General features: G+C 41.7%; 1 protein-coding gene across 1 annotated transcript in view; it reads left to right on the top strand.

Annotated features, from left to right (window-relative positions):
• ITFG1 (integrin alpha FG-GAP repeat containing 1) overlaps window positions 1–24,435 on the top strand; it is a gene marked incomplete at its 5' end in the record, with an annotated part of 105,794 nt that overhangs the window by 36,783 nt on the left and 44,576 nt on the right. Inside the window, 2 exons of the mRNA XM_083451887.1 lie at window positions 3,660–3,754; window positions 7,216–7,382. Of these exons, the coding sequence (XP_083308013.1) occupies window positions 3,660–3,754; window positions 7,216–7,382 (262 nt within the window). The remainder of the gene's footprint in view (window positions 1–3,659; window positions 3,755–7,215; window positions 7,383–24,435) is intronic.

Below are 24,435 nucleotides of genomic sequence, written 5' to 3'. Positions count from 1 at the left end.
TTAGAAATCTTCATCTATGAGTCATTTTCATTGAATTGCATTCTCTCCAGCGCATGCGAATGTCTAGAATATATTTACATGCAAAGTGGTTAGCACTGGGATTGATTAAAATCATTTAATATAGTTGCCAGTAATTTCTAGAGATGGCTGCAATTTTGGAAGCATTCATCTCCTGGAAATGGATTTGGAAGCTCAGTTTGGAACACTGATGTTGGGTATATCCCACCCCTTGTTTCAGTCTTTAAAAAAAATCTTCAGTTTCCTCCCTCTTTGGTGAGGTTTTGGAAGTGAATATATACCCGCAACTAACTCTGCATTAAAACAATCCCTTTTCATTTCCACTGATTCAGACTCTTACTGAAGGGACAAAACTTGTAATAAAGGATCTCTACGTGCCTTTATGTTCCCATTACAAATAGGTTTTGCCCATTTCTGTTTGCTTATTTTTAGCCATAACAATTCATTTAAAAACTAAATAATCACTAAAGATGACTAGACAGTGGGTAAAACCAGGATCTGCTCCATAGGTTTCCTGCAGGGGAAAACACTGAAACATCTAGTCGAGGTTACAAATAGCTGGAGTGGGTGCATGATGCCGGTGTTTTTTCTTGATTCATGAATAAAAGCAGAAAATGCAACTCTCCTTTTGAATATTCAAGGTAACATTTAAGTCTGTCAGAAAGGCACAGTTGGCTTTTAATATGCTTTTATTCTGCATAATTTGATTTAAATCGTTGTTTTAAAAGTGGAGGCAAGTATATGAAACACCATTTTAAGAATGCCCAGAATGTTTACATGAGACAGAGTTTAAGGCTATATAATTTAGAAATGCTTTCTGCAGGATGTAAAATATACAGTGGTACCTTGGTTTTTGAACGTGATCTATTCTGGAAGACCATTTGAGTTCTGAAACGTTCGAAAACTGAAAACTCAATAGCCAACAGCTAGGCCTCAGGATCTTGCACTCAGCGGAAGCTGTGTGACATGTTCGACTTCTGAGGTGTGTTCAAAAACTGAAGCATTTACTTCCAGGTTTACAGCGTTTGAAAACCGAAATGTTCATCGACGGAGATGTTCAAAAACCGAGGTACCACTGTACTTAGACTTGTCGTTATTGTGAGGTTCATGTGTACAACTGCCTAGCTATCAGTCCTGGAAAGCCAAGAAAAACATTGACCCAGTCATAGTCTTCATCACTATGACAAGATGTATTTCTACTTAAATAATCATATTTTGAAATGTGCACATAAAACTTATATACATTTTATGTAAATTGGTGTCCTTTTCTTGTATTTCCTCATTTTTGGCAATATGTCAGTAGACACCCTGGACTCTCTGCCTCAAATTTTTCTCCTAAAATTATTTGTGGTTATCGCATCTTTTAGCTGGCCAAATCTTTAAATTGTTTTAGCATCTGCTAAAGTAATATTTTCATTAGGAAGCTCGGCAGGGGCTGCCTCGTCCTATTTTAATAAGTTGGCCAAGGTGGAGAGATTGTGTTACTGTAATTCCTTTCCCATCCCTGTCACCTCCTGCTGAGGTATTTACATCCCTAATTAAAAAGGTCAAAGCCTTGGGAGGGTTTTATTTAAATTGAAAATTAATCTGAACAGTGACACAAAAGTTATCTCAGTGGGTGGCGGAACAGAAACAGAATGCTGGCTAATGCCCACAACACAAGTTTTGCCTGTCTTGAGAGCACACTACTGACCTCCTTGTGAAGTTGATTCTCAAATTATTTCTGCACGCCACCCCAGTCTCCAAGCAGTGTGAGATTCCAGAAGTTCCATTCACTTGCCCAGGGTTCGTGTTTTCTCCTGGAAATGAGGCACAACAGAGACTGTGGTGACTTTATGGCATATGGTTTATTTAAACATACAGTGGTACCTCGGGTTACAGACGGTTCAGGTTACAGACTCTGCTAACCCAGAAATAGTACCTCGGGTTAAGAACTTTGCTTCAGGATGAGAACAGAAATCACGCGGTGGCAGTGGGAGGCCCCATTAGCTAAAGTGGTACCTCAGGTTAAGAACAGACCTCCAGAACGAATTAAGTTCTTAACCCAAGGTACCACTGTATATATAACCTGAGCCTACAAAGGAGGGGTTCACAGCACCCATGCCCCAAAAGGGTCTTGTTTCTCCCATAGCCACAGCCTTGGATTGGCAGCAGAAATCGGCCATGGCGCTCTCTCTGCCTGTCCAGTCTGCAGCTTTTTCTCGAGCTTCTAGATCACATGACAGCAAACTCCTCTCCTTGCTGCTTTCCTTCTCGGTGACATCACACACCGCCCTACAATAAACTCTGGCTTTAATTATTGAGGGAGGGAGCCCTATCCATGTGCCGTATTGCACCAAGCTTCTAACCCTTTGTTCTCTTAATGGCCCATCCCCTGGCCGATCACCTGATGAGGAAACTAGCCTAGCTTTTAAACACTTGCTGGATCCAGGAATTAGAGGAGTATGGCACCCACAAACTCGTAACACTTATGTAACAAAAGTGCAGGCTCAAAACACCATTTTAGTGTGCATTTACAGGTAATGAGGCATCTGTAGTATTGGAGGGAAGGCTTTAATTGCTGTATTAAAAGTCTCTCCGATAGATGAATAATTCTCATAACTACTCATAATGGAAACAGTTTATCACGTAGTAAAGGAAATGTATACTTTGGGGTGTTTATAAGTTCCTGGCAGTTTCCATTTAATTAAAGGTTATCTTAATAGCAGGAATATAGAAGCAGTTTCACCCGGCCCACTGTTCATGCTGGCAAAGAGCCCAAACTGCAAACCTTTTCCCTGACATCTAGTTTGCTGTGTGTAGCAAGTCCCCACCACCACCACATACACACACGTAATCACAAACCTTCGATTTTTGTTTTTACAAACAAAAAGTCTGTAGTAATGTGAGTCTCCCACCTTGGTAGATTGAAATGGTTTGGCCTTGATCTTGTCAAAGGCTCTTCGTGAGAATAAGGCCATGGCGATCGTGCTGGGTTATGTATTGTCCTTTTTCTTAGGGGTATTATTACCCAACTTCTCAATGAAGAAAAGGAGGCGTGAATGAAATTATCACATCAACAATAAAAAATTTTTGCATAGGCCTAAGACCAAATGTAGATCTGCTGTCCCAAACTTTATAAGCCTAGGAGCTTATTTAGATTGCAGGATGTGCCCCCCCCCCAGTTGCTTTGCCCTTTTCAGGAGTAGCCGTGGTGCAGTATTCGGTTTGCATTGGTGTTAAATCCTAACCAGAGTTTGGATCTCAAGAATGGTCCCTGTATCCAAGGCCCATGTGTTGGATTTTTTCAGTCATAAAGTGATTAAATATTCTGTACTACCCTGGGAATGAAATGGAGCAGTCAGGCTCACCTCACTCCTCTTGGGTTGCAAGTCAGTGTCATATTAGTAATATAAATCAGCTTTAGCATTTGACAAGGGAGAATCTTGTGCGTTTCGAGATTAACGGAAAGACTAGATAACAGGCTGACAGAGTTTAGCATTACAGCTATCTGGTTAATTATCTTGACGCCTCTATTGTTTACATGTTATCAAAATACATTGTCTTCCTGTGTGAGTGCGCTGTTCTTCCCTGACAATAAAAAGAACACCTTTTTTATTCTCCTTTGCGGAATTATTTTTATCTCCCTCTTCTTTTGCCAGATGGTGACGGGCAGACGGAGCATTTGCTGCCAGCCTGTGCTGATTCAGCTTGTCAGAAGAGTGTCATCTACCTATCTAAACCAGGATTGGATTCGGTATGTTGAGCTTCTGTTTGCGCAGATTAAATTAAACCGTGTTTATATTTTGTACATCAGATGAAATGACAAAGATCCAAATCTAGCCCCAAAGGGACAACAATTAGGGCCATGCCAGATGTCAGCAGCAGCCACATATGCCGCAGTAGAAAGTTGGTGTGAGTTTTAATTTGTTTTTCGTCTATTGTTATTTTAACATTTGTGCATCTTCCGTTGTTTTTCTTAATGATAATTTTATTGTTTTATCTTCTTTGTAAACCACTTTGAGGTTTTGGGCAGTCAAGCATTGTATGAATTTTATGAAATACATGAATAATAAGAAATAAAACCATAAATGTGCAAATGAGGAATGTGCATCCTAACCTATTTCACAGGGTTGTTGTGGACATTCAGTGAGGAGGAAGAGAGCCACATACACCACCTAGAGCTCCTTGGAGAAAAAGATGGGATACAAATTACAACTAATGCTTTATTATTGCTGTTATTGTTGCATTCCACCCCGATCTCCACTGAGCGGTGTGTGAGACTTGGAAGTTTTCCATGCACTCACCTAGGGTTTGTGTTTTCTTTGGAAAATGAGACACAGTGGAGACCAGGCAAACTCCGGCCCTCCGTATGTTTGGGACTACAGTTCCCATCATCCCTAGCTAACAGGACCAGTGGTCAGGGATGGTGGGAATTGTAGTCCCATACATCTGGAGGGCTGGAGTTTGTCTGTGCCTGGTGGAGACTGTGGTGTCTATAGGTTTCTTTACACCTATATACAACCTGAAGCCTTCAGTGGAGGGGCTCACAGCAGTAGCAGCCCCAAACATGCCAACTTCCTCCATAGTAACAGCATCAACATTCTTTCTCTGCAGCCTCTCTTGTTCTGCAGGGCACAGCCCAGTTTCTTGCTTCTCTCTGCTACCTGATTATGGCACTCCACCCTCCCTAAACTAAGCCCTGTTTATTGACAGAGGGAAGAAGGCCTCCATTAATTTGCATTCTAACACCTTTTTCTTTTTATGCTTTGAGCTCCTTATCCCCCCCAGACAGTCACCTCACAAAGAAGTTTGCCTGCCTTCAATTAACACTTGCTGATTTGGCTAGGATTACCATGTCCAATGCACAACCCAGGAAATGTGCCTAACCTAATTAGCTTTTACATGCTAAGCTAATCACTGATGCTTAGAATACACACTACGCTTCCTTAGATTCTAACCCCTGGATAGTCTGATACAGTTTTTGACATAAGCTTAATTAAGCCCCTCAAACTTTTTACATTATTATTAACATCTGTATATTTGGAGATGTGTCAGATGCTCATTAGAGAGATGTGAGCCAGCTCCCTAAATCATTCATTAGTCTTTAGCCGGACGGTCGAAACCCACAAGTGGGTCATGGCCAGATCCAAGGTGGGTCACAACAGGAGCAAATATATGATAAAAGATTAATAAATGCATGTTTGGGTTAAAAGCTTTGCTGCTGAGAAGGCTGAAGATACCTGCCCTAAATGTTTACAGGCTTGTGTCTCCCTTTAACCCCTTGTGTACTTTACTACAGGCGAACACCCAAGCACTCCTTGTCACATGTGACAACTTTATAATTCAGATTGTCTCCCATAGACTAGAAAGAGGCAATGGCTTCAAGCTCAGGAGAGGCAACTTTCGGAACACATTTCTAACCGCAAGAGCAGTTCAGCAGTGGAACAAGGCTGCCCAGGGCATCTATGGAAATTAATAGGGGCACCTTCTTGAGTCACTCAAAATGGTGTTAATCAATCAACCTGGGTAATCGACAAAATGTTACAACCCTACTTAAGCAGGGTTGTTGCCGAAACACTTCCAACAGCTGTATATACCCAGAACAGTAAAGCTCATGTATCTCCAGATCACGACATTCTCTTTGAAAGCCTGAGAAATCCTCATTCTGTTCAGCCATTGTTGGAATCTTATTTGTATTCCAAGTATCAGCACAAGCTGTATTTGAGGTTTCTGTTTACAAACTAATCTTCCTGAGGAAGGGGGTAGGAGGGGGGGAGTGAAAACCCAGTAGATTTCTATCAAGCAGCTCCTTTATGCCTTTAGTATTGTAGTGGATACAACTGAACCCCTATTTTTAGTGTTTATAGCTCCATCTAGAAGATATTTAGGAATGGTGTATGAATGATCTCCCCATTTCTGATTCTCTTTTGTTTCTAGTAATGGGTTTTTTGCAGTGTAAATTCTTCTTCTGAGTGAAGTAAAACTGCTATTTGAACTTGATTGTTCTGTCTTAAACCAGTGGGAGGGATTGTACAAATGATTTGTCTCAGGCAACAAGAGCGTTTGACTGTTTTCTGTTGAGCAAAAACCAGCGTTAACGAATCTATCATTGCTTTGTTTCGCACAGTTCCCCAAAGACAACTGTCTCTCTTTCGCATCTTGCCATAGACTTTTCAAAAACCTGGCAGCCCACTAAAACACCCAGATGCATAATGCACAAAGTTTACAAAAGCCAGGAATAGCAGGAATGGTGTATATGTGTGTCAGAAACAGAGATGCTGCCTTATTCCTGTTGCTTTTTAATTCTTTAATATGCAGCTCAGTTTCATGGATGGAACAGTCCTATAGGATTTAGAGCACTCCAGAACAGAAAATCAGAGGGGGAGAGAGAGAGATTGAGCAGCCTTGGGGTCACCAGGGTGGAAGTCTTCAATGGGCTCTCCATATGCACCTGGTTGGTTAAGGAGATTCCTGTTCACCAAGGCCTTTCTCTCCCTGTCCTTCTGAATCAGATATTGCAGTGATTTAATCTCTGCTCTGAAAAAGTATGTGCAGTCATTAGTATTTGGCTTATGTACTGATTTTATAATCAAGTTATTGGTTAGTTGTAATCCACTTAAGATAATTTCAGTAGAGAGGTGTTTTTTAAAAAGAGATTAACCATCTCTCCCTTTTAAGAAAAGGAACACTATCTACCAGATGCCTGCAGCTAAATACTTGGCTCCTTTCTTCATCCGCTCATTTTTTCTGCCATCCACTGGCTCCTCCAGCCACTGTTTTACAGCGCACAGCCTACTTTGCCTAATTTTCTTAGGCCCCCCTGCCTCTTGGTCAGTCTCCCTAATACTCCTGCCTTTCCTCCCCCACCTACACACATACCCTTCTGACTCTAAGCACTACGAAATTTCTTCAGAGTCTCCCTCTCAGTAGCCACTTCTGACAATCTACCCACATAGAAGCTGAGCAGACAGCATTCTCCCCTGCACAATTGGAGTGCTTGTGAAAAATCCTTACTGTCACATCAGAAGCTACATTGCCACCAGTACAATGTATGTGTGGGTCAGGTCAGTGCCTTGATGGGTGACCACCCAGGAATCTCATGTATGCAGTCTAGGGTTCCATGATGGAAGAAAGGTGGGGTTTAATCTAAGGAAAATAAAGCAATATGTGTTCAATAAATCCTGACAATTTGTGCTGTTGTTTTCTGGTTCTCAGTGGTTTCCAGTGTTGCAAAACTTCACATACAAAGGCACCCTCTGGGGCTTTGTTCCGTATGATTCCGCTCAAACCAACTTCTCCTTCCCAATCACCCTTCACATTGGAGATTATAACATGGATGGGTATCCAGATGCACTTGCCATACTGAAGAATACATCAGGAAGGTACAGTATATTCAGTAAATAGTGTTTTCAAGTGTTTCTTCTACTTGGCATAATGGTGCATGAAATTATTCTCACCTTCAAATACCGTAGGCCCATGGAGAAGCTGAATCGCTTCTTCTAAAAAAGAAGTGCCTGAATGGTATGAGAATGGATCTATTTATCTGCATCAAGCAGCCCTTTTATTCTTTTCTGCTGCTTAGCAGGATGTTACAAATGCCATCTAGGAAGAAGAGTGCATTGTGAAGAAATGCTGCCTGTTTCACCCTTTCCCATTGCAAAAATATGTGGAAGGAGCATGGGGAGCTCTCCCCCCCCCCCCCTTATTAAGTTCCAATTGTCTGAAAAGCACATACTCATCACGGTTCCTTGTGGAATGATCTCCCCATGGAGATCAAGCAAGCTCCAGCTGTGGTTATTCCTGCCAGCAGTTGAAAACTTACGTACCCAGGCATTTTCTTGACCCATCACTCCTGTTTACCGTGACTGATATTTTAATGTTATTTTGTTGTGATTGGTATTTTAACTTTGTTTCATTGAACTGGTTTTATTGTGTAGTTTTGTTTGTTTGAAAGCTGTTGTGTAGATTCTGTAAATATTTCTGTAGCAGAGGTTTTCAGAAATTGTACTTAAAGATGTGTAATTCCTAAATTTCTACGCTGACTTGGAGCAGCCTTCCCTAAACTAGTGTCCTCCAGATGTCCTCAAATGTTGCATTCTGAGGCCTCCATCTGATCACTACACTCAAGTGGACACCAGGACACCAGTATGTGGGATTGTCATCCTCCCACTCATTTGAAGGAGGCAGGAGAACTTCATCCTTGAGCCCACCGAGGGAATCGTATGGGCAGGATGCCTGTATTGCTGGGGGTTCGATTAGATGACTCTTGCAGTCCATTCCTCCTCCACAATTCTATGGTTCTATGATTAGGAACATGCTGTGGGCTCACATGCTCTCTTCCCACCAATCCCTCCTTCCCTGACATGTGCTGATTCCCTCCTTCACGTTTGCAACAGGACTTTCAAAGGCAGTCTGTGATAGTCATGAACAGCTCTGCTGTTGAGAGGGAGCTAAAGTTAGAAAGGCAACTGGTCGTGCACAAGCCATTGCTGGAGTCCAGAGGAGGAAAGAGTGCTGTTGCACTCAGCTCCTGCTTATGGCCTTCTTATAGACCCACTGTGAGAACAGGATGCTGGGGCTAATCCAGCAGGCTCTTCTTATGTTCTGATGCCCAGCCACTTTGTGACATAACAGCAGATTCGTCACTCCCTGCCTGACGAGAGGCATAGCCAGCAGGCTCCAACCGTGCGTGCACACCCAGAGATGCCATTTTCCTGTTAAAGCAAGCGTCAACATCTCAGTCCCTTCAATAATAATTCACACCGGCTGAAGCTTCTCTAAAGACATTTCTGCTGATCTTTCAAAGATGCTATTCCTCCCCCTGCCAACCCTTCCTCTTGGCCGGCTAGATAGGAAGAATTTTGGTTCTGCTTCTAGGGCATTGTCTACTTTTATTTTGACATTATGGCTGGCAAATGGAGGCAGTCTTTATACCCTGGAGGATCTTGGTTCATGGCCGTGGTTGTGAGTGTGCATTGTCAGTTCCATTTTTGCCTGAGGCAGCTTCTCTTCCCTCAAGCAGTTGTTGACCCATTTTATTTTGATGGATACACTGCAGATGCATTTTCTGGTAGCTGTCATACACGCTTTTGCTCAGTCATCAGCTCTCCCACCACTGGAAGACCACCGCTGTCATGACCCTCAACTGCTTCCTACCTCTGCCCCTTTACATTGTCATGTGCAAACATCTGGATGAATTACGTTGTGGTAATGCATTGCCTGGAGCTGCTGTGCAATACCAAGGATGCACATTGGAAACGGGAACATTTCTATGAATGCCTGCAAAATATTTGCAGGGTGCATATTTCATTTATCGCCAGGTGTTTAAATCAGAGTTGGTGATCTTAACCCTGTTCTTGAAAGCTAGCTTAAGACAAAGGTTTAAAGTAGCAGAGCTGATAGCAGTGTATAAATTTACATTGCTCTTGTAAAGAATCAAAGGATACGATTAAAATACAAAGTTGATTTTTAACAAGAATAAGGGATAAGGGAAGGTTAGACTGATTCCTGAATCGGGTGGGCAGGCAGTAGATTGCAGTCCACCAGTTCTCCTAGGAGCTCCCAGGATTCTTTCAAGTAAAGACATCATGTTAAACCAATGTTTAAAAATAATGTATGGTTTATTGTGCACAAGCACCATGCTGGTGTGTGCTCCTCATTACTGCCCGCTTTGTTCCCAAGCAGGAAACAGACCACAGACTGGCATTGCATTAGATGCAAACCGGCATTCACAGTTTGTTTCCCTCCAAGCAAACAGCAAGCAGGAAGCCAAGAACAAAGCTTGGCTTCCATTCATGGCTTGTTTGAAGAGAAATAAACCACATCCACCAGTTCATACGGACCATAACATCAGCCCCTGGTTTGATTCTTTCCTTGTGTGGCAAGAGGAAGAGCGAGGCAGGGACTTATGAGCAGCATATGCCACCAGTGCACTGGTCTGTCACCTTTAAACCATGGTTGGTTGGTTGGTTTTTAAAAAGTTTTAACATAATATCGAAACCAGGCCATAACAGGGCACTTCCATTCCTCCGCGAGAGTGCATATGCAGAAGCGCAACAGTTTACCAGCACCTCTGAGCTGAATGAACCTGTGTTTTATTTATTTATTATTGTATTTACATCCTGCTTTTCCCCCAAGTTGGGATTCAACACTTTAAAACAACATAATATATGTTGGGTGAAAGATCCCTGCCTTGCAGGGGACCTGGACCAGATGACCCACATGGTTCCTTCCTATTCTGTGATTCTGTGTTGATTCTATGATTGTATTTATATCATTGCGTAGCCCCAAATCTGTAATATTGCTTAAGTGCAGGCTTGGGTTTCAGGGCATGTACAAACTTCCTGGAGATCATATGCAAAAGCATTAGTCCCTTGCAGAGCCTTTCTAATCACCTAATTATTATGGTATGATGAGTCTTTTCAAATAGCCATATCCCAAGAATCTACAGAGCTTGATGGATTCAGCTTAACATCTTGACTATCTATGCCCCAAAAGCACACTGTAACTTGATGCTGAGCACAAGCATATTCCCTTTAGCTATTTAAATCAAGTACACACAGTTCAAGTAGCAGGGTGCAGTTCCTGCACATATATCGCCCATCTGCTTTTTCAATCCCTCCCAATAATCCAGGGCTTCATAGCTCATCAAGACAAAATCTTCTTTTTCCCCCCAAACAGCTTTTGTCATATTTCAGTGGCCAGCCAAACTAGCACTCTAACATCACACTGCTGTTTAGTTTGGAGCGGGGTGGGGAATCCTCAAAGACCTTGTTAATACTTTGGAAATCCTTTAAAATCCCCATTTTAAGAGCTGTATAAATGCAGATTACAGCAGCAGACATGAAATGTAATCCATAATAAAGGGGGAATTTAAAATGTGTGTGTTTTGAGCAAAGACTCTTGTTCAGTCACTTTAAGGTTTTACTGACGTCGAACAGCTAACAGTGAAATAGTGTTTCTGTGCTGAGCATTAAAAAACAATGACAGAAGGAGATGCTTTAATATGGGCAACCTCCAAGGAACCAATTCACTTTCTTAAGTTAATTTTTAAATTTATTTTATTTGTGCCCTGTGTTTTCAGCCAATATCGTCTTCCAAGCAGCTTATAATTAAAACCCACAAAAGTGGTACAATATATTAGGGCTAAGTGGAGGTATTTCTGATAGTCATTTTTGGTTCCTGGTAATGGATGACCTAATCCAAATTCTAGAGGGAGCAAACGGTGTTGCAAAGGCTCAAGGATAGACTGAGAGTAAAGGTATCAAATCCGAGGAAGCATTTATTTGATGCTCATCAAGGAATCTATTTGATAGCTGCCTTCAGATATCTAAAGGGCTGTCACATGGAAGATGGGACAAGCTTGTTTTCTCCTGCTCCAGAGGGTAAGACCCAAAGCAAATAGATTAAAGAAGATTTTGAGTAAACACCAGGAAGAACTTTCTGTTTGACAGCGTAGTGAACTCCCTTGGAAGGTGGTGGACTCTCCTTAATTTGGAGGCTTTTAAGCAGAGGTTGGATGACCATCTGCCATTGATGCTTTAGTTGAGATTCCTGCATTGCAAGGGGTTGGACTAGATGACCCTCAGGGTCCCTTCCAACTGTACATTTCTATGATTCAGCAAGTTAATATTTTTAATTTCTAAATACTGTACTGAGTATCTAAATGCAAGGTGGTATCTGACTAAGTCCAAAGGTGGACAAGCTGGTCTGTTGATTTCAGCAGGTCTGCTAGGTATCTCTTAGCCAGATGCCAACCACATTGTTACTGCTGGGTCATTAGTAGCAGTCTTCCAATTTTCCCTAATCTAAGGAACAATTGATTATTGATTCCCAGCTAGTGGTATAGTGTCCACATAGGAGCTGATAACTAACATGGATTCAAACAGTGTTGGGAGCACTGCTAATGCCAGTGAAACCCAGTGTGCTGTAGTAGTTAGTGTCAGACTAGGACCTGAGAGGCCAGGGTTCAAATACCCACTCACCTCGTGCCAGTCCCTGCCCCTGAGCCTAACCTCCCTCACAGGGTTATTGTAGGGATTAAATGAGGAGTAGGAGAACCATGTACTCAACAACAACAACAACAAATTACTATTAGTATTATTTATTACTTATACCCGACCCATCTGACTGGGTTTCCCCAGCTACTCTGAGCGGTTCCCAACAGAATATTAAAAGCACGATAAAACATCAAACATTAAAAACTTCCCTAAACATGGTTGCCTCCTTGCAGAAGAAAGCAAAATATAAATGCAGTTGATTAATAAGCAAACTGTACCGCTTTTAATGGATTTTGTTATGTTTCCATGTTGCTGTGCACTACCCAGATATTTTGTGAGACAGCAATATATAAATACTTTTATTTAAAAATTAATAAAGGACAGCATAAATTCTGGAGTTGAGAATGAGACCAACAGATATATTATGAATAAGCTCAAAGCATTATTCATGTGTTAAGTCAGATCCATTAGTTTATATCAGTGCGTTTTTCCCAGAATGTTTTAAAAACAAACCAAAACAAAAAACAGTTTTTCTGAGCTAGCTCAAATATAGCACCCAGGAGCCAGTAAATGTGATATATCCTGTACGCTCGTAATGGGTTGGACTGAAGTAAAATCACTGCAGGGAAAATAGCCCTACTACTTAAACTGTGTTTTTTTCTCTCTCTCTTCTCAAAATTGGGAGTAAGGAAAATTCCTAGCTTGCCCTGCTGGAAGCATCCAGCCAGCAAGGAGAAAAAATTTAAGGTGTTTAATGAAAGGTTCCTAAAATGGTAGGGCTGCATCGTGGGGAAGAGGGTAGCTTCCCTGCCATGGTTGTGTTGTTTTACTCTTTTCAAAACTATAGTGCTGAGTGTTCCATATTGTCGTGGGGCCTGGTCACCTCTAGGAGCAGTGAAGATCTGAGCCGTGGGCCCCTGGAGTAGGCACTCTGAGACAGATCTTAACAGGCAGACAGGTTCATATGGGAGACGTCAGTCCTTTTGTGATACCCAGGATTTAGCATGCTATTAGATATATATTATGAGATTACTGTAACACAATAATTCAAGAGAAACAATGTTGGCCAAGTGAACTTGCCAGTTTCTTACGCTGTCTTTCCTGTATTTCATAATTGAACAGAACAGGTAGGCATCCTCTTCTTGTGCTACTGGTGAAACTTAATATATTTGGGAGCTCGGGCAAAGTAGGAAAAGTAGTCCATTTAGGATGGATTTTGCCAGCACTTCCAGCTATATCTGCCATCATTCTCCCACACCAGAGTTGCTACTGCAGCTGTCCAGAGGTGCGGTTTCTGCAAGGAAGCAATTGCACACATGCCCCATGCCTCAATTGTCCCCCCTCCCAGCCTTTTAACTGTGTTGCTCCCCAACTTACATGATTTAATCCTTGCCGTCCTCTGTAATCCTAAATCCCCAAACCCGTTCTACAGTGTTTCTGGATTGTGAATTTTTATGTTGCAAAGGCAGTGTTACAGAATCCAGGAAGGCCCAGTGCCTGCAAAATAGGTAGAATTTTCTTTGAACGTTAATTTTTCAAGGCTCGCTGTACTACACTAATAACAGCCGCTTTGCAGCAGCAAGTATGATGTCTTTTGCTGTTCTAATTGTTGATTCGTTCAGCCAGCTTTTAATTCACTGAAGCTGTTTCAGCAGGACCCCCCCCCCCCCGCTATAAATTGGTGGACTTTCTTGACTCTCCTTGTTGTCTTTGTAAGTGGTTATTGGAAGGAACATGTCTTGCTGATTAGAAGGCTGCTATTGAAAGTGATTTAATTTATCTGTTCTCAGCTCTTAGCTGTGACCTGTTACTATGTAAGGGAAGGGTCAGTCTCAGTTAGACTTCGTATAAGTAAATGTCATCTCATTATTTCTAATAATGTGTTGGAGGATCTCTTATACAGAAATTGGAGGGAAATTGATAGTGGAATCTGTTCTATGTTGTAGTAGTTATTTGTATTACTTTCACCCATGCATCATAAAATGGCACTAATATGAAAAATTGTGTTGCGGGAGGAAGCGGTTCAAACAACTATTTATTAATGTGCTAATCTCCGAGGAATTCCAGATATGGCCAAACACCCTTTGGAAAAATATCTCTCCCGGAAACCAAAATTGGCTGTATTTTCTCCTGTTCCTTCTTGCACATTGTATTAGTCAAAATGCCTCTAAAAATGAAGAAGCTCAAATCTGATCAGTGCTGCAGAAGATTCAAGTTTAAAACCTGCATGGAGAAAGATTGCACTTGAACGTTTCCAGCTTAAGTTGTTTGTGGTTTTAAATCCTTGATCCTTGTGGGTTTTGTTTTGAAGTGAAAAATACCTACTAGCTTTGGTTGCAAAGAGGAAGGAGCTTGTTTCTTTTCCATCAGGTTTCGCATGAGTAGGAGGGAACCATCTGCCCTCATAGCTGACTTAGCACTTTACTTCCTTAATCTAAGTTGATTAATCTACCAATTACATGAATCAAAGCATTCATACTGCATGGCTCCAGATGCAGGTTACAGCATCTTCTCAGAAAGGAAGCATATTCTGTAGGTGAAATACAAAAGACCAAGCATAATGTTCTTTTACAACAAGACTGAGAATAATGTCCTTCTGTTACAAATTCTTGACTTCTTGCCATACATCTATAAAGCATATTATATTTACCTTGCTGCCTCGGCCACGATTTACTTCAGCAAGCACAAAATGCTAGATAAGAAATTGCTCAGCAGTGGAACTTCTTGACCTATTCGAAGTATAAACATAAGCTCTTGTTCATAACTCTAGATATGCTTCAAGTGAGTCCTTTTCAGTTTTTTGAGTTCCTTTTCCTTTTCCTTTTTTAAAAAAAGTGTTTGGAACTAATGGTCACCTAAAGCATTTTAGAAAATGAAAACTGAATCCGAAGAACCGTTTTCAGCCTGATGTATGGAATTGCTGTATAAAATGCAAAGAAAATCTTGCTGACAGTGTCAAAAGGTGATTTTCATAGTAGTATTAAAATTTCTACATGTCAAGGCTCTGATTAAGTGAAGCTTTGTAGGAAGAATTCATAATACATCTGTTATCAGCAGTCACACAGATTCTGGGTCTTAGGTGCTGTAGAAAACCTTTGGAGAAGAGTAGTAAGGAGTGATCCAAAGAAGATACTTAGGTGCGCTCATAAGATGACACACACACTCTTTTCCCACCCAGGCCCCCACCTTGGCAAGCCACAATGACTATGCTTTGCCTCCAGGGTCAGAGCCAGTAATTCCAGTTGCTGGAAACCACAGGAGGGGAGAGTGCTTTCATGCTTGGGTTCCCCTTATGCATTTCCCATTAAGGCATCTGGTTGGCCACAGTGGGAACAGGATGCTCAAATAGATTGGCTCACTGGCCTGATCCAGGAGGCTTTTAATATGTTATTATCCAGCTACAGCAAGCTGTTTTAACAAGAAGCTCCCCATTTGTGGAATGCTGTCCCCAGGGAGGTTTCCTGGTGTCTTCATTACGTACCTTTAGGGACCAGGCAAAAACATTTATCTAAAACGAGGCCTTTGGCTGATTAACATTCTGTGGTCTTTTAAATGTGTTTGTGGGAGGTAGCTTGTTGCTTTGTATTTATTTTTGCTTTATTATGCTTTTTTTACTATTCCATTTTTTTTGCTTTATTAACAATCTCTTATATCATATGACACATTTCATATAGCATATCTCGTATAATATTATGCATTTTTTTCATCCTCGTTTTGTATTTTTATGTTGGGAACCGCCCTGTGGTAGTCAGATGAAGGGCAGTATACAAATTTAATAAATAAAAATAAGAATCAATATTACTTTACCCCAAAGTAGAGTGGTGGGACAGCCTCTTCTCCTGGGGAATGCGATGGCTCTGGGTGTGTTTTTTTGTTCCAGGCCACTGGGGTTGCCTTCTGAATTTGCAGTAGGGGAACTGGCAGCAAGCAGGACCCTCTCAGGTTCCTTAGCTTTGTGTGTTACAGGGATTCCTTTGACAGAAAGCTGGAGGGGAACCTAAGAGTGTGCATGTCCCTGGACCCCTGACTTCAGTTAAGAGTACAAAATAATAAAAATGGAGCTGTGGAAGGACAGAAGTGGGAGAAAGGATAAGAGCAAAGCTACCGTAACTAACCTGGAGTGACTTCAGCTGAACTGACCACCGATTTCAAGCTGTTTCTCTTAAAAGCTTGGTTATCTAAGGAAGGGGCTTTCATGGATCAAATGGAGAGGAGGTTATTTGAAGTGCAAAGTTTTCCTACCAGGAGTGATGAGTGCAAAAGGGGTTTCTGTGTACATATTTTGCGTGGAAGTTCCTAACCTTGATGGATCCTAATGTATTGATGGGAGGAGGCAGTGCCTCAACAAAATCCTGTTGCAGCCTCGATCCTTATTTCTTTGGCAAGACACCCAGAGAAGAAGGCACAGGGTGTCAAACTGCCATTAATTGAAATCTAGTAAGAGGGTTGCCATCTTACTGGATGAAGGATGGTCCCTTACCATTTAGGCAAAGGGCTAGGGAAGACACAGTGACCTATAGTGGCTACATACAGGTGGTGCAATATGGACGACACGTGACTGATGTTTGGCATGTGCTTCTCGTGGACGTATGTTCTTAGCGCTATTCCCCAAAATGCAGTTTAGCTCTCACACACTGCCCAACTGCAGGCTTATGCTTCTGAAACAGGAGCAAAATGAGCTTGTGCATCCAGTCCAAAGGCCAAAAACATGGTTTGTGATGCAAAGATGTTGGGCTTTGATTAGCAGCCATTGATTAGCAACTTTTCATGCTGGAGCCTAAATGTGTGAATGTGTATAACATTTATAACTGTGTCTCACAACTGAGGGCTTCTCAAATACACGGTGTGATGCGTGCATTAGCCTTGCATCTATAATACCATCCCTTTTCTGTTTCGAAAGCAAGTGATGAAAGCAGTTGCTGATTGCTGTCATTGAGGGGGAAGACATACTTCCTAAAATAAAGAAGCATTTCCACAGCATGTGACGGCGAAACAAGGGGCATTTTTTTCCTTAATTCTGGACCATTTCAAGGTTCAGTTAAGAACCGCTTATTAATGAATGCCCCACTTTCAGTTCCAGTTAAAAGCTTTTAAGAAAGCAAGTGATTTTTCAAGGAGACAAATCGTCCTGACTTTTAAGGAGTAATTGTACACAGCTGCTTAATTGAAGATAATTTCGCTGAGATGTCAGCCCATTTTCAAATGCAGGAAGAGCAGAAGAAAGATAACAGGAAGGGTATAGAATGAAGATGTGTTCCTTGGTGTGTTTGCGGGGCGGGGGTGGGTGGGATGGAAAACAAAACAGCTTAAAAAAGAAAAGAAAAGAATGAGGCAGTGAAGCAAAAGAAATAATTATATGAGTAATGCCTGAGAAATACCCATTTAATGTATGCTGGCAAATGTTTTTATTCCCCCAGATTGAGACAGCGCACATCTGGTTCAAACTGGCAGGCGTTCAAACAGGAGGAGTCTCCTCTATTGCAGCATTCTGCCATGGTTCTTCTTCCCCCTTTATGTTTAAACACTTTAATATATTGTTACGGCCTATAAATTAATTGATTAGAACTTGAATTTTAACACATTTACCCACGCTTCTTCTACTGGAGTAAAGAACTGTAAGGATATATGCTTCTTTCAAAAAAGAGAAAGAAAAAGTAGTCGTTTAAAAATAAAATCAGATTTTCCCCAATGGCAAATGAACTGCCAAAGGTGGTTATAAATATTTATAAATTCTTGTAAAATCTGAGCTGATAATTGGCAGGGGAGACTCTTAACATGAAACACTTAGTATGCCATTTTGGAGAGGAAATATATTGACAGTAGTTAACAGCTGCAATATAAAACCAAGGTTATTGTGGTTCTCGTGAAACTGGTCTTCGTACAGGTGGCCTAGATTGGATTAACAATTGATTAGATCGTTTTCATGTCTTCCAGAACCCAAGTGCTTATGCACAAGGAAAGCGAGTTCTCTCTGAATTTTTTAAGTTTTCAGCGCCAAGTGTCCTTTAAATATATGTATGAACCTTTTGGAGGCACATTTGGAACATCATTTTGATATATTCTAAGGATTCACTTTAGTTCTGATGTGTGTAGTACTATCTAGGGACTCAAACAATTCCTTGCTCTTGCTATTAAAAATGCTGTGAAGTTACTGAACTAGTTACAAAAGACATAATTTGTTCACAGTAGTAGTTTTTTGTTTTTAAGAGAGGGAGGGATGTATCGGGAAGAAGAAAACCATTTGGTGGTTTGGCAGATGGCAAGGCAGCATCCATCAGATACTTTAGTGGACTTGGGAAACAAGTTCCTTTGCCCAGTAAGTGTTACTATAAAAGAACTGCAATGGTACAATTAGTTGAGGTTGTCTCATCATACGAGTCAAATACTCAGCCTTGAGATCAAACAGATGGTCCTGTGAGGTTAGACATTGCTATTCTGCTCAGCAGAGCTTTCCCTTCATTCTTGTTTGCAGCAGCCTGACCTGTATTTTGGTCTTAAATTTTCAGCAGCAGCCAGCTGGCTTATTTGTTGACTCCACGTTGATAATCCCCAAATGGGCGATTTTGACATTGGCAGCAAAATACCAATGTAATAGCCTGCTACTCTGCCCACAGATGATTCTTTTCCACCCTGCCATTTCCTGCTTCCAGAAACAGGCATCACCATACTGGTGCAGATACAATTTTGCATCATTATCTAACCATGGTTAGAAGACTGGGAGTATCCTGATGACATCTCTTCTCCCTGTTGTGTGTGAACCCCCGCCCCCTTTAAGTTGCATTATTTCGGGAGTGAACTACAGTTTGTATTGCACATCGCCACGTCTGCTAACATGGCATGGTTGAAACCAATCCTTTCCACCATGATTTTGAGGAGTTGGTTTGCAAACTGGCTCAAGCTAATCATGGCTAGCAAAAACACCTGGTGCAATGCTAAATGTGGGTTAGGTCAGAAAAGAAAAGAAAAGGCAGAGAGCTAGTGGAGTGTGCACAGTATCTTAGTCACAATTTCCTCTGTTCTGTTTGCTAAGCATGGCTAGGTCCAATCACCACGCACTCAAGAAGACCATTAAGTCAGATCCTGCAAACTTTGTAGGTTCTCAAAGGATCAAGTGATAATAAATCATGAGTAGAATCTGCAGCAATGTTGCAGCAGAAGTTTCTCGTAGGGTTTTTCATAGCCAGCCATGTCCTCCTCAAATTCCTGTGCTTTTTTCCTGAAAATATGTTATACTGCTGCAAACCTCGGGCATGCTGGTTTTCAGTAGCTCTGTTTTGGTTTCAGTCCTGTTGGCACTTACCCCCCTGGGTTCACTAGGAGGAGGAGACATAATAATAATGTAACTGTCAGGATGCTGTTAGTGACTCCTGGCTGGTTGCCGAGGAAAGTATAAAGAAAAAGAAAAGCTTCTTACCGTCCTTTTTTATTTCAATATTTACAGAGAGAGTCTATAAAACCCAGCCTCTTGGATAATGGTGTTGTCCCTAGTGAATCTCAACCCCGTCTCTCCCACATCCTCATTTGTCACTTCTACAGGCACTGCCACATGCCTTCTGTCTTTGAGCTCTTTGCTCTCCTACTTTCAAGGCTTGCTGGGTTCTGGGAGATGGGATGCTTTCTAATGACACTGTGTCAGCCAGCTGCCGCTCCGGTTCTGTCTCCTCCTCGTCCTCCTCTGCCAGTATTTCCCAACTTTTCCCCTCATCTGCCTTTGAGTTGTGACCTCCCTCAAACCACTGTTGTAAATCTATACTGTCTTCCTCTTTCTCCTCCCCGGAAGGGTCAGGATGGGGAGGCGGTCTCCACCATTCCTCCTCTGCCCAGTCCCTGACAGTAACACGTCAGCTTTGTATCTGAGAGAGAGCTGCAAAAACTGATAACTGATAAAACATCATGTTTTCCCAGAGAAACCACATTTTTCAATGTGTTTTTCTTTTCAAACTGTATGGATGTCCTGGTAATGAAGAGAAGAAATACTGAGTTCAAACATTAATAAGGCAGCTTTGGCTTCCAGGTGACACTCAATCTAAATGTACAATTTAAAAATGTATAGCAAACAATGCTACACAATTAATAAAACATTAAAGTCAGCAAGTAACCCTAAGAAGTGAAAAGAGCCGATTAAACTGCAACAAAGTGAGTGGTGCAACTGAGAGAGCTTCTGCCCTGTGTCCTTGCCAAACCTCCCTTGAATGAAGGAGAAAATGCAGAACAGTGCATCTGCTGCCCATCTAAGGGATGGAAAAGGACATACAGGAGTATAGCTTTTTAAAAAGATTTTCTTTTCTCTTAACATTACAAGGAACATTCAGTATACTGAAACAAATTCCCCCTTTATTTCAGATTGTGCACAAGATTCACTTCCATGAGCCGTATTAGGTGACTCATCAAGAAATCTCAACAATTAAGTTAAGGGGTGGAGAGGGAGAGAGACCGAGAGAGAGAAATCTTAAGCTAGTTGCTAAAGATACATCATGAATTGAAGCAAACCTTTTAATTCTTTCCCTTCCAGCTTTTAATACTAGTAACCACGGATCTAATTTTGATGATTGATTACTGTGATTAAGTGATAAGAGCTTTTTTTTGCAAACCTTTGGCTTGAGGCTGTGCTACTAGTCCAGGAAGCCTTGTTCTTAATTGCTAGGATCTGTAGCAAAGTAAAATTAAAAGGGGCCATGCCTCTTTTTATTCATCCAAGGCCACACTGATGTATATAATGGCCTCATGACACAGAAGACTTAATTACATGCTCTTACCATCATTCTCAAAAATGGATTCAAAATAGTTTGGTGGTGTTTCTCGCTCTCAGAAAGAAAGCTCTGGCAATGTGTGGGAGGGTGCTTATAATACAGTACAAGAATGTTGGGGTGATTTGGATATATTTCCTAGGTGAGCTAATAAGGGGGCAGGGAGAATCCAGTAAGTGGCTGGAATAAGGTTGCTTAGTTTCCACTCTTAGGTCCATGCAGATTTAATGCTGGCTCCCTGCAAACCATAGTTTGCAGACTGAGAGCCAATCTCAGAGTGTGTGTCCCACTCCCATCTCTTGAGCAATTTCCCTTCTCTCATCCCCTTTCCAGAATTAAGCATGGGCTATGGTTTCCTGGTAAATCAGAGTTTGAAGTAGGTTTTCAGGCCAAGGTTACCTTAGAAACTGTTTCGTGTTAACGATGGTTTGCAGTTGGTGCTTATGTATTGCAAAACTGTGGTTAGCACCAAGTAGAGAAAAGAAGGGGATAGACACACCATAGAGGGAAAGTGTGAGAGGGGGCAGAGTGCATATTTCCAAATGTTGGCCATAGTTGTGATCACATCAGGCCTGAGTTTTAGAATTTATTCTCTGAATATCCCAAACAGAGAACTTAAGTGATTTTATGAAGGGCTTTTGATGAGTTTGCTTTGAGGCTTTTCTTAAAGGAAAAACCTATTTAAATTCAATGTTAGAGGGCAGTTTGTACCTTTATTTTGAGAAATTCAAAGAAGCATATCTTTTACTAACCACATTTGATTTGATGCAGTCCAGTTAACTAGGGAGCTCTTCTGAGCCTTAGAATGGCTCAACACCTGAAGCAGGATTAAGTGGTAGAATGGACTGTACCGCAGACTGCAGGTAGGAATACACACACACACACACACACACACACACACACTACATGGAAAACTAGTACATCAGGAAGAAAGGCTTAGTTGAGCCCGCTGTGCAGATTTTCTTTTTGCAGGAAGTTTTTAACACAAGGAAGCATTGAGAAATGCTCAGCCTCCCCCATGAAATGGTACACTTCACCCTGCAGCATGAAATGGTACACTCCATTCTAGCATCTTCTGCAAGTGTAGACCAAGAATCTGGTATAGTTTATAGGGAGGAGCTGTAGCTCAATGGCAGAGCAGCCACTTTGCATGCAGAAATTCAGTCTCTGGGCAGCTCCAGGTAGGGCTGGGAATGTTTCCTTTCTGAATGCCTACCAGTCACAGAGCCCGATGGGCCAGTGGTCTGACTCATTGTAAGGCAGCACCCCATGTTCCTACAGCAGGGAGAAGGCTAGAGTAGTATGCAGTGAAATTTGGAGTCTCCTCCTGTGTCCCACTGGATTGGTCCAAAGAAATAAAGATCTCTCTTGTGCATGCTCCTTCTGTCTCTCTCCAGCAGTTCCTGTGTTGTGTTGTTTTTACTGCTGCTGCTGCTTGCCTGGAAAGGACAGGCAGAAATGTGCCAGTGAGGTTGCTGTTTGTTCCTTCCTTTTCCCAAGAAGCTCAGAAGAGAAAGGAAAGGGGGGGAGAGGGGGCTCCCCATCAGCCTTAAATCAAAATACCTTCACTCTTGCTCAACTGTATCTCCGTATTTCATGTTAATTGTTTAAAAACTGACTGAAAACATTAGCATAACTCAGCATTTTATCATGTTAGTGTGCTTTTCAGGCTTGACACTGGTCTTGGATTTATTCCTGCATCTTGCTATTATCTCTGTGGATGTACTTTTTCTTTTTGCAGAAGTAGACATTCTATATTTGTCCAACATCCTATATTTTAAAAGAATGGCAGATGAGCAGTACTCTTTTCAAACAGTAATTCCCAAACTGTTTCCTAAAGAGATTCACAGCCCGAATCTTGCCTGTCTTCCAGACCCATCTGCAGGTCTGAGTTTGTCACCCAGCAGTCACCCGTTCATGATTGACTTGCTTTACTCAGCCTTTCCAGTAGGCTTCTTACGGCTCGCTTGAAGTCTCAAACCCACTATTTTGAAATAATGTCTGTATTATGGGATGCTGTTCAGAATTTCCTCTCTGATGGGGGTTCCTACAATTAATTATGATCGTTCAGGTCCAGGTCCAGCTTTGAGGCGGGTCTCTGACAAATTGGCTCCTCCCATCATCATCATCATCAGTTCCTACCCAGCAGTCAGACAACTCCCAGAAAGAGTCTGGGAGCTGCCATGTTTATTTCCCACAATGCCACAGAATAATGTGGGGCATTGTGGGAAATTAAAACACCAGTTCCCAGGCCCCCACTAGGAGCTGCCATTTTAATCTCCCACTGTCCTCTGGAGTGACATGTTGCTCCTGATACAACTAAGGGTCATATTTTATTTTACTAAAATCTGAAATGATGGGTTCTTCTACTAAAAAGTGCAGTGTTGTGTCAGAAATTATTTTTGAGCCAGTAATTGTGAAAAATCTATCAAGTGCATAGTATTTATGCTATAAATGCAGTGCATAAACAGTAAATACTGCAGTTGAACATGAGATGGCAATGTAGCTTATGCTGCTTCCATGCCATCACTAATATCAGAATCCAGGTAATTTGAATCTGCATCTGAATGTTTTAAGTTGTCGCAGAAATCATTGTCTCCGCCACTTTAACATTAAGTAATAATTAAAATTAATCAAACATTTATATAAAGAACAGACTGAAAAGTGTGATCTCGTCTGTCAACAGTAAAAGAGAAAAACTTTTCATCATTTTGTAACTCCTGTTTCCCAAAGAGCCAAGCCTCCCATCAGAAAAAAATGTAATCTGCATGATCTAATGAAAAAGACTGATACCACTCCCATATTTGTACCACTAATGGTCCCATGGAACGTTATCCCCCACCCCCGAAATATGCCAACAGACTATTGAGATCTGCTTTTCAATGTTACAACCACATCCAGAAGCACTTTTCATTAGTCTTCCTGTGGGAGCTGTAATATTTGAATTCAACCTGAGTGTCTCGTTTTGGTCTCCCCAGAAACAAAAGTGCTTGGATGCATAATTGTATAGGTTTTACTGGGCTGTTTATGAGATGGAAGGGAAGGGGAATGCAAATATCCCAAGATTAATTCCGAGACCAATAAAACAATCACACAATCTTTCTGACAGAGTAATAAATGCATGGTTTTCATACCTATGTCCCCATAAATTGTGGACAATAGTATGCAAAGCTATAGGGGTAACGGGCTGACAAATGGAGATTGCATTAGTTGCAATATGCATCTATTTTGGAATATTTTATCCTCCACCATTCAAACGTGTGACCCTCAAGGCAATTTACAACAGATTGGAATAATACAAACATTGGCAGCCCCAGGGCAACTGACCTTTGAAGCACTGTTTCCTTTCTAGCGGGCGGAATATCTTATTTTACCTGTTTTCATTGCTCTGCAATAGGATGGTTATTTTCCCTGTACCATTACCATTACCCAAGGCATTTCATCACCTGAGGTGAAACACGCAGCTGCGGAACTTGTGATGGGGGCGCAAACTCTGTAAGGAGAGAAGCCAGTGCAAAGGTCCCCACACACCACCAGGTGGGGGTGGGAGAACCCTCCCCCCCTGCTGCGGGAAAGCTGGGTGTTGGTGCCTAGTCCCTCTCGGCCCCTAGAGGCCAGGGAGACCAGCAGCAAAGTTGGGCGGCAAAACGGGTGACATTTTGGCCACCTCACATGTGGGTCCAGAATTG

This window comes from Podarcis tiliguerta (assembly GCF_965153285.1).
Source record: "Podarcis tiliguerta genome assembly, chromosome: 8".
In the NCBI taxonomy this organism is placed as follows: domain Eukaryota; kingdom Metazoa; phylum Chordata; class Lepidosauria; order Squamata; family Lacertidae; genus Podarcis; species Podarcis tiliguerta.
This window is presented reverse-complemented; position numbering and strand designations above follow the sequence as displayed.